This window comes from Coffea arabica, chromosome 1e, assembly GCF_036785885.1.
Source record: "Coffea arabica cultivar ET-39 chromosome 1e, Coffea Arabica ET-39 HiFi, whole genome shotgun sequence".
NCBI classification, from domain to species: Eukaryota; Viridiplantae; Streptophyta; class Magnoliopsida; order Gentianales; family Rubiaceae; genus Coffea; species Coffea arabica.
In genome coordinates this window covers 43,086,413-43,096,858 of record NC_092311.1, presented here as the reverse complement: position 1 = coordinate 43,096,858, position 10,446 = coordinate 43,086,413, and the positions used below count along the sequence as shown (strand labels likewise).

Here is a 10,446-nt window from a genome sequence, read left to right as displayed (position 1 = left end):
CTTTTGTTTTTCGAGAGAAGTCACCAGAAATGGGGGCAACCGTATTTCTTATTATTCCCCCAAAAATACAATATAAGAGAAATCCATAGATTTGATCAAAATTTGAGGGCAAGCCCCTATTTTTTTTAATAAAAAAAAGAACTTATGCCATTCTCTCTAGAAGTAATTTTTTTCAGTTAGTACTGACAAATTAGTGCTATTTATTTCCCTCTAATTTCCAATCATATTGCTATTTACTTGATTCACTTTGTTTTTGTAGCATTTACATTTTGTCCAAGATTATTCGACCACGGCGGTCCAAAGAGTAAGAATTTTGTTAAAACACAAAAGCAAAAAGGGACCAAATGAAATTATCAGAATAATCATCTTTTTTTTTTTTTTTTGTCAACACAGTGGGTATCTGGGCCCATAGATTAGTAATACCGTACGGCCCAACTAATTCCTCACTGTGTGGCCGGGAGAGGCTGCCCAACATCACCGACCAGGTAAACCCGGGGACTCGATCCCTGGACGTGGCTCTCCCCCAACTAGAACTACAACCACGGAACCGAACCCCGAAGGGCGATCAGAATAATCATCTTGGGATGTATTTTTTTGGTCACAACTGTAACAAGAAATGGCCAGAAAAGTTGTTAGGAATTAAAATGTTGAGAAACAAATTTATGTTTTCCAAATTAAAAGATTAATTTCAATTCACACGATCTCAATAGTATGCCATATGCAAATATTAATTCTTTTTTTTTGGTAAAAATAAATATTAATTCTATACTATGTATGTTTCCCAATGCGTGTCAAGGAGCTGAAGAGAAAATTTTACAAAAAAGAAAAGAATTTTCACGGGTTGTTGCTTAGCAATTAATCCTGAATTAGTGACAGCTCATTTTCTTGAAAAATATTAGATTGTGTTTCCACACGACATCTAATACTTTTGCGGAATTAAACCGTTGTCGATGATTAGATTTGATCAGGTGGGAAAGGTCATAGCAAAACATCTAATGACAATTTAATACTTGGAGAAATTAATAAGTTCCATGTTTGACTCCTGGTAATCTTGCATTACTGATGTTTAATGACTAGTTTTCGAAATTTAGGCGGAATTATTTTCAGTCCTATATAGTCAATGGCGAAACTAAGCGGGCGGCGGCAGGGAGGGGTTACCGCCCCCAATTTCTAGAAATGAATACCTTGTACTTCATTAAATTTTGACCAAAAAAAAAAAAAGTACTCCGTTAAATTTTGAGAATTTTTAAAGTTTCCTTTATATATTTGGCTATTTGCCCTGCTATGTTCTAGAAAGTCATGCTTTCTCCTCTTAAGAGTTTGAAAAATTTTCAAAATTTCTTATATATGTATATATATTAAGTTAGGATTAAGTTTTTACCCACTATTAATATAGTGAATGTAAATATATGTGACTTATACAAAAAATAGATTTAAAATTTAAAATTGAATTACCTGACGTGCATCTACACGTATTAAAAAAAATTACCGCAGATAACTTAATTTGTCCCCTAAAACTTTTTAAAATATTTATATTGACTCCACAGTTTACGTGTATATATTACGCCCCCTCAGAGTTCAAACTAAAAATTTTCTAGTTCCGCCATGCAGTTAAAAACTAGTTGTAGTCAAATAAAGTCTCAAGTACACAAGTAGGTCGAATTAACACCAAGAGCATATGGATAGCACTAATAGAGATTTTGGCTCTTTGTCCAAAAATTTAGGACTTTCAATTTCCTGAGTAAATATGAGAGTGGAAGAAAGTTTGGTGGGTGTGGAGGAAAGTCAGTTTAGTATTATCTTTGTAGAGAAAGTCAATTTGGTGTAATCTTTGTAAAGCTTAAGTGTAGGGGTTGGTGGTCCGATGACAAAGTAAAAGTGCCGCCTAAGGCTTCGATCTCTAGCCTTATCTTTATAGGAGTTTTATTTGTTTCAACCATAAAAATGAAATTTACTCGAAAAATACCAGTATGCTGCCATTGTGAACCGTGGAGGAGGAAAAATATATATACTATAAACTATTAAGTCATCAAGTAATAATAGCGAGTCATTTCTTGTGTAATGAATATAAGGTATTGTTGCGGATCAGACAAAGAATGATCCATTGTCATCACTTGATGATAGATGATTAATATTATATCACGTGTTGTATATGATTCATTTAATATTTTCTTGAGTGAGTATCGTAGATTCTGCACACGCACACGATGATAAAAAGGCGAAGGAAGGAGAACAGGAAAAGGAAGAAATATTCATACCAAACAACCACATAAATCATAAATGTTGAATTTAAATTTTTTGTGTGACGTGTCCATGTAAACAAAACCTGAAAGCAATGTAACCCCTTCGATCAAAAACCATATAAAAGGTTCATGGAGCTCGTTATTTTACCATTTTAATGGTTATTTTAGAAAAATGTTACTACATCATTTCTTAACAAGTCTCTCTCTCTTTTTTTTTTGGGACATAAGATGTAAGTGAAGTGTTTCTTGTCAAATAGGCATTAGGTTGGTGATTAAGATTGAGACTCCATGAATTAAAATTCTCGAGTTTTATTCTCCTCTTCCTTCTCTCAATTTCTTATATCCTACCCTCCCCCTTAAAAAAGGTGAAGTGTTTCTTAACAATACAGAGTGTAAAAGCAGTTGATCGAAACAGATGATTCATTGTCAAATGGTGGCTATACCATCTTTTTCGGACAGAGAAACTGTGGCCTTGGATCTCACAAGCCCACAACTTTTTGCTCTGTTGTTCTATTTCATTTTGATTTTCCTCGTCATACATGACAAAGCAAACACTCGAACAATATAATGCCAAATGATGTCGGCTTAGGAAAGGCGGCTGATCCCTTTAAAAAACATGCTTTTGCCGAAAGAACCAAACTGGTCGACGGAAACTGGATCATGGATGAAGCAATTCAGCCGTGGCCACGAGCTAAAGAAGCATTCTGATGTGACCTTGGCTGCCTCCAACGTTGGAGCGTCCAACATTGATTTCACCTTTGACCAGGCTCTTTTCAAGCATTTAGTCCGAAATGGCCTGCAGCTGGCTCAACAATGACAGTAATTTTACACAGTGATTATAGATACTGGCATTGCTCATGCCAATGATCTTCAAGAAGTAATGGCGGGCTAGTTAGTTAAATTTGTTGTGGAGAAAATAGACACTGCATTGACTTTGGAATCAAATAAATATTGGTACTATATTATTGAGTGATGGTTTGACGATACAAGAATGAAGTTCTGTCAAAGCAACATGGATCACTTAGTGACATGGAACCATAAGCGCTGCATTAGCTCTAATCTCGTGTGTTTGGATAGTAAATTATTTGAGATAATTTTGTTTAAAAATACTGTAACACTTTTTTTTTGATGTGATATATATAAGATAAAAAAGTGATTGAAAAATGTTTTGATGATCAAGCAAGTCAGTATAAATAAGGTGAAAATAATGTGTAATCCAAAAACAATATGTAGAATCCTTTTAGGGATGAGCATTTGCTGCAAATGTATGCACTTTGAATATTCAACTACACATGGTCGTTCTAAGCCAAAAATTTATAGAATCAGTATTATTTTCATCTTAAGCACTAGAATTACTTGTGGCACTTTTACTCATAGAATGTTCCAGTAAACAAGGGTTGGAACACTTGGTTCTCCCTTCAATCATTATTCTAAGTTACAAACGAAAGAATTTGACAATGAACATAAAATAATAATAAAAAAGAGTGAATTTTAGAGGCTAGCAAATTACAAAAACAAACAGAGGATGATGTCTAGGATCCACCGAATGCACCTCCACACTGTTGGCATATAGGTAGGTATCTTAGGTCCAGGGAGAATTAAGGACCAATGAAGATTAATCAACCCGTTGTGTTGTTAGTTTGAAGATCATTTGTCACTCTGCTGATACTGGTAGTTGGCAGCCCCAATCTACTTACCAATATACCCCAACCAGTGGAGGAAGACTGCCAAAAGAAGCATGAGGATTGCCAAAATCATACCGGGTCTTCCCAGAAGCCAATTCTTTGCCTTCTTAGCCCCTTCCACTCCTCGTTGCAACCTATCCGCCCACCTCATCTGCAATGAGAGTTGTTCAATATTTAGAGGGTACATCCAGAAGAAATAAGCATGATAACGAATGGCCTGAAAAAGTTAAAAGCAAGAAGGCAAAGGAAAATGTAACGATTTATATACAGCCAATCTCAAAGCGAGAGTTACCATTTTATCCAAGTCTTCTGGTGACAAAGATGACATGGCTTGTTGAGCTTTTGCAGCATCATCGCGAGAAAGCTTTAGTCCAAATTGTTCACTCATGCTTGCCATCATGTCTGGGTTCATATTTTTAATCATTGACGAAAACATCTGCCAGGAAATCATGGAAATGAAACAATTAAGCAACAGATAAATATTCTACATATGCAAACATAACCAAACTTCCACCAAGTAAACAGACAAAACCTGCTAAATTCCATACACAAACATAAACGAAATTCCAGGAAGTAAACAGACAAAACCTGCTAAATATAAGTATGATGCATTTTTTAGATATAGACAGCAAATTTCAGGAAAGACTAGTTTCGGAAAGGAAAGATGTATGAATAAGATGTCATTGATCTCGATGACAATTTGTTCCATAGGAAATAAGTTAATCACCTGCCGCATAGCTGGATCCTTCATTTGGTTTCTCATTTGTTCTTGCAGATCAGTACTTGAGCTTGGCATACTCGACTGAAAGCTACTTGAACTCAGGAACTCTTGGGAAGTACTACTTTCACTGGCATTGTCACTAACAATCACATTGTTTTGAGTATCTCGAGTTTTTGACTGGTAATCTGATCTATAGCCACTAGAAGCTGCAGATGATGATGCTCCATCAACCCCTTTCAAAGAAGATGCCATTTCAGACATCTGTTGGAAATCTTCAGGTGACATCTTGCTCATCATTTCTGATGCCATCTTGAGCATGTCAGGACTCACATCAGTTGGCATTGATCCTCTATTTAAAATTGGGTTACCTCCTTGGAAGGAGGAAGCTAGTTTAATCATCCTTTGAAGTTCTTCAGGAGGCATTTTGCCAATAACACTCGAGGCAGTCCTGATCATATCGGGAGTTACACCTTCAGCTTTCCCATTACCCATAGCAGCTAGGGTTTCAGGATCTGTTTGAGAAATAAGGTTTTGGAAGGATCTGTATTCCAATGCAAAACAACAAAAGGCTGACAATCAGGAAATAGTAATTATGTATTTAATTTACAGTATGAAATCAAGAAAATGCAATATCTATTTAATGTTGAACATGCCCATGCATTATAAAGCCTCAAGCAAATCAAGATGCAGAATGATGACATCAAAAGATACTTGTTACAAGCAGAATAACGATCAAATGTGCCAATGCAGATACAGCCAAATGCATATGAAAATTGAACTGAACATAGTATAGAGCACAAAGAATGTTAAGTAATTATCCAATCTGCATGAAAAATGTCCGAAGGCCAGCCCTGCACTTTATTGTCTTTTTTTTCTTCAAGAACAAATAAAAAGGAGTCCAAGAGACAATTCTAACTTTTATACAGATGAAACTTTTCCTCTGGAAAGAAACGAATATCAGGCAAATTGTGTACACTTTCCAGCTTCGCCACAACCAACATAGACAAAAGAAAAAAGAAAGAAAGAGTGAATGCACACAGCCCTTGTTGTATTCAGGTTCCCTGACATTGTCACGTCATAGTTTTCAATTTTAGCACTGCATAACTTCCGGTGCTAATTTGATAGAGGACTATTTCTGTCTAATTAAATTGTCATGCAGCTAAATATACCTGATAGATTCTGGATCATCTTTTAATGCCTGCAAATACTCTGAACTTGTTGAATGAGGACGCCCAGGGACATCAGGTTGATTCTGAGAGTGGCCACTGGTTTCTTGTGGTTTGGTGAAAGACGATTCTGCAGGAGCACTATCATGGCTTGCAGATGAGCTGGTTGGCTCTTCGTCGGCTATTTCCTCAATAATCAACCCTACAAAATGGAAAGGAAAATCAAGCCTCAACACAATAGAAATGAACATAATCTTAGCACAAAGAAATTACAAGAGTTATGGCTATTTCTGAATTTTGAGACTCCACCAGATTGAAAAACTAATATAAATGGGCCTGTTCAATCTACATTCCTACTAATTGTTGATGGAAAATCTACATACCTCTTGATTTTTGAGCATGACCTTCTTTCATCAGATTTTCCTTAGCATCTCTGCATGAGTAAGCAGCGCAGACTTAAAACTCAATTTCTAAAAGCTTTGAGAAGTAAAGCAAAGTCAACAAGAACTTACACAGTAGGGAAGATTAGTTTATGAGGTTATATGACACAATCTTTGAATTTTTAGACTAAAGGGTTGTCTTAAGTGAAAATTAGATACCTTAAAACATCTGCAATTGTTTCATCATCAGGAGAAACTTCATGAGCTTTACTCAAGTCTGAAACAGCACTCTGACCCAACAACACATGCACTATGTTAAAACAATAAAGGGAATCAAACTTGCATTTGCAACCAACCATAAGTCAACTAAGTCAACTAACTTCAAATTGTCCCAATGCTTTATAGGCTTGACCACGGCGGTAGAGGGCCTTGATGTTGCTCCTGTCATATGCCAAAACCTGGAGCAATACACATCACAGTAAGATTTCAGGCAGCATTAATCATTTTCCATAACAAACAGCAGACACTCAATGTAAGTCTCCAAGAGCAAGTGCTAAAACAGACAGGCACAAGAATATGTCATGATGATTTCAGCAATTAAAGCACAACAAGTATCTGAGCCGAGAGCAAAACAAAGGAAGCCATACCTCTGTACCTTCCTTTATGCACTCGTCATACTGTCCAGTTTTCAGATAACAAGACATCAAATTAAGAGAACATGCTGAAAGAAGATTTCTGCCTTTGGAGGTAGGAATGTCTTTCAAGTTATTCTTTGCCTTTAAAAAAAAAAAAGGACAAGTCAGTAATTGTCAAAATCACAGTACAGCCCAGCTATAAGGAACCTAAAGATGCAAACATCTCTAGTGCTATACTTACTAGCAAATATTTTTGCAGGGCATCAGTATATCTTCCCTGGCTATGAAATTGGTTCCCCTGTAATATACAGAAAGAACCATATTTATATGCAAATCTAATCCAAAGCACTGACTCCAAAAATAGGGCAGAGAAAAAGATAACAAACAATGACACTTCCATGGAGCACTAAATAGTCATATTTCAGAAGCGTAGCTGATAAATCACTTATAGAAAGCCATCCCTTAATGCAAATTTACATTAAATTTTCAAATTTAATTTATGCTTCTATTTTCAATATTTGAAGTGTAAAAGAAAAAGCAGTCAATGTAGAGATTTCATAATCTAAGAGGTAAATTAAGAAAGAAAATGTCAAATAAATGTATAGTCACTCGGATTCCAGTTATGAATATGTTAATACTTACTTCCAGCTTATCAATTCATCAGTTTCAAGTCTCTCACTGAAGAAAGTAATGAGAATTCAAAACAACTTCTAAAAGTTTACATTTGCAACATTACTCTCTGGTGGCCAATGAAATACCTGTTTCTTCAGCATCTCAGCTGCATTTATCTCATAAGCAACCTGTGCATCTAAGTGAGTGCGCATAGCTGCAAGCTCTTCAGGCGATGCATTAGCCATCTTCTCACCAATCTCAGTCATCTCCTCTGGCCGTGTATGCTTCATCTGTTCTGCAGCATTCCTTAAGTCTTCAGGCCTCAGGTTTTTCATGCCTTCAGAAGCCATCTTTAATAACTCAGGATTGGACATCATCTGCAATGTCCACATTGACCACGTCCAATTAGGTTGCACTAGGATATATTTGAATTAGGGTTTAAAATTCATGCACAAAAGAAAAAGGAAAAACTAATGGAGGAGAAAAGAAAAACAAGAAATAGATACTGTTAATACAACCAAATCGACAAGCGACACTAAAAATCTTATGAAATCGAGAATTTAAAATGGATCAAGAGCAAACTTTACTAATTTCCAGGTGCAGCTACCAGCCGTTCCCTAACCCCTAATTTCTTACCCCATTCTCCTTTCACTGAAACTTTGACCAGCAATGAGTGAAACCACATTTAACTCAATTGTACATTGTCTTCGGAGAACTAATCAATATCTTAGGCCCATCCAATCAATCAGTAGAAAAATAACCATAATTGGCAGATAACTCTGAACCTCAAGTTTCAAAACTTAGAACTTCCATAAGAGAAAATCATGAAAAGGAGCATGCTCAGAAGGAAACATTAGTAACTAAAGTAAAATGTAAAGAAAACATTATTAGTTGCCCAAAATTACAAAGCTGCTCCAGATAAGTGAGACAAGCTAAGAGAATAAAATCATCTAATGAATTGGACAGCTACATGACAAAGTTACATCATACTAAACCTCGTATTTCGTCAAAAAAGGAACTCATTAAAGCACATATCCAAAACCATAAATCCTCAAAACGAGGTAAATAATGATTATTAAACTCAAAATTACAACACGGCTTTTCCTTAGAATCTAAAAGGGTGTCCTATACAATCTCAAAAAACCCAAAAAAAACAAAATCGAATCCAAAATTCACAAAAAGGGTCATTGTAAAATGCATCCGAAATTACCTGTTGTTGAATCCGGGCTAACTCAGCCGGCGACATCCGGCTAATCTGTTCTTGAGCCAATCTGATCAATTCAGGATCCATCATACCATTAAACATTTTCGTTTCTCCAAAAAAAATTGAAACAAATTCAAGCAAAATTTATCAATTGTAAGTTATGAGCAATTCAGATCCCTATATTTCTTTCAATTTGAAAAACAGACAATTCGTCGAATTTTGATGGAATCAAGAGGGGATTTTGTGGGTTTTATTCGGTCTATATCTACCTATAAAAGGGTAGTTTTTTAAATTTATTTGATGAAAAGGACAAAATTATTGTCCGTGTTGAATAGGTTGGACGCCCACCAGACAAGAAAGAGAAAAATAGGAGTTGAAAAACAGAAGGAAAGTTTGAGGGACCCGGAGAAGATTGGAATATGCCCCTTCAGCTTTGTAGAAAGGCATAATTTCAGAAACCTCCCCTAGGGTTTTTAACTATTTAACCGGTCTCCCTTCAAGTTTTAAAAATTTACACTAACCTCCCTTAAGGTTTATTGTCTTGTAAGATATAAGTCCAATCAACAATTAATAAGTGATATTAGAAGAGAGAAGATAATATAATTCCACTACTGTCTTTCATCTCCTATATTATTTAATTAAACTAATACCAACCTAAATGTTAAAGAAAACACTAGAATTTGCTGTTTATCATCAGGTATTTATATCACATATGGCATCAAAAATAATATATCATTCTATATATTTCATGTAATAGAAGATCCAAATTGCTCTTTCCAGTTACAAATTCATTGTCAAACATAATCAACAACAAACAATCAAAAAAATTTGTAACCAAAATATTATAAAGAGCAAATTTTAATACCATAAAAATTTCAATAACTAACCTTAATATGTTGACAAGAATATTTATGATGTTAAAGTTTGTTCTCTATATTATTTTGGTTGCAAATTTTTTGATTATCTATTGTTGATCATGTTTGATAATGGGTATGTAACTAAAAAAAGTAATTTGAATATTGTATTAAATAATTTGGATCTTGTATAAAATTTTATACTATTTTTTATGCTATATGTGATTTGATCTCTAAAGATAAATAACAAATTTTAGTGCTTTTGTTTAATATGTAGGTTGGTATTAAATTAATTAAATAATGTAGTGGATGATGGCAATAATGGAATCATATTATTTTATCGCTTCTAATATCACTTTTTAATTATTGATTAGATCTAAATGTTATAGGATAATTAACCTCAGTGGATGTTAATGTAATTTTTAAAACTTAAAGGAAGGCCAATGAAATAGTCAGAAACCTCGTGAAAGGTTTCTAAAATTATCCCTTGTAGAAAGTTTGGGAATAAATTTTTAGCCCAAGTTGGATTCTGGGAACTTGATGCCTTTTCACTTGATATTTGGAAAGGGAAATAGATTTATTCTGTTCTGAATCTAAGGGTGCGTTTGATAAAATTGAAATTTGAAAACTGAAGTCTAAAATTTGAAATTTGAAATCTGAATTTATTAAGTTATTGAATTATTAAGTACTTGATACATTTAATTGTATATCACATTAAATAATAAGTGAATAACTTGTCACTTATTATTAGGAACAAATTTTGTCTAAAAAATTCGGTGCCACTTAATTAATTCAGATGTTCAATTTTTAGTTATCAAATACATCTGCACATATTAAAATCTGAATCTATTAAGTTAAGGTTCTAAATAGGGTTATCAAACACAGCCTAAGAAGTGGAAAGAAAATGTTTATCATGCAACTTTATTAGATTCTTGAGCTAATAATT

The 10,446-nt window shown here is 34.5% G+C and overlaps 1 protein-coding gene across 1 annotated transcript; it reads right to left on the bottom strand.

Moving 5' to 3' along the window:
• Window positions 1-3,542: 3,542 nt before the first annotated feature.
• On the bottom strand, window positions 3,543-8,979 carry LOC113704549 (outer envelope protein 61). The gene is made up of 11 exons (XM_027226446.2): window positions 8,653-8,979; window positions 7,589-7,819; window positions 7,072-7,128; window positions 6,843-6,971; window positions 6,576-6,653; window positions 6,415-6,485; window positions 6,199-6,248; window positions 5,819-6,017; window positions 4,656-5,190; window positions 4,221-4,364; window positions 3,543-4,079 (listed from the first exon to the last, which is right to left on the bottom strand). Exons 1-11 carry the CDS (start codon window positions 8,746-8,748, stop codon window positions 3,933-3,935), a joined length of 1,737 nt encoding a protein of 578 aa, XP_027082247.2. The 5' UTR covers window positions 8,749-8,979; the 3' UTR covers window positions 3,543-3,932.
• Window positions 8,980-10,446: the final 1,467 nt, after the last annotated feature.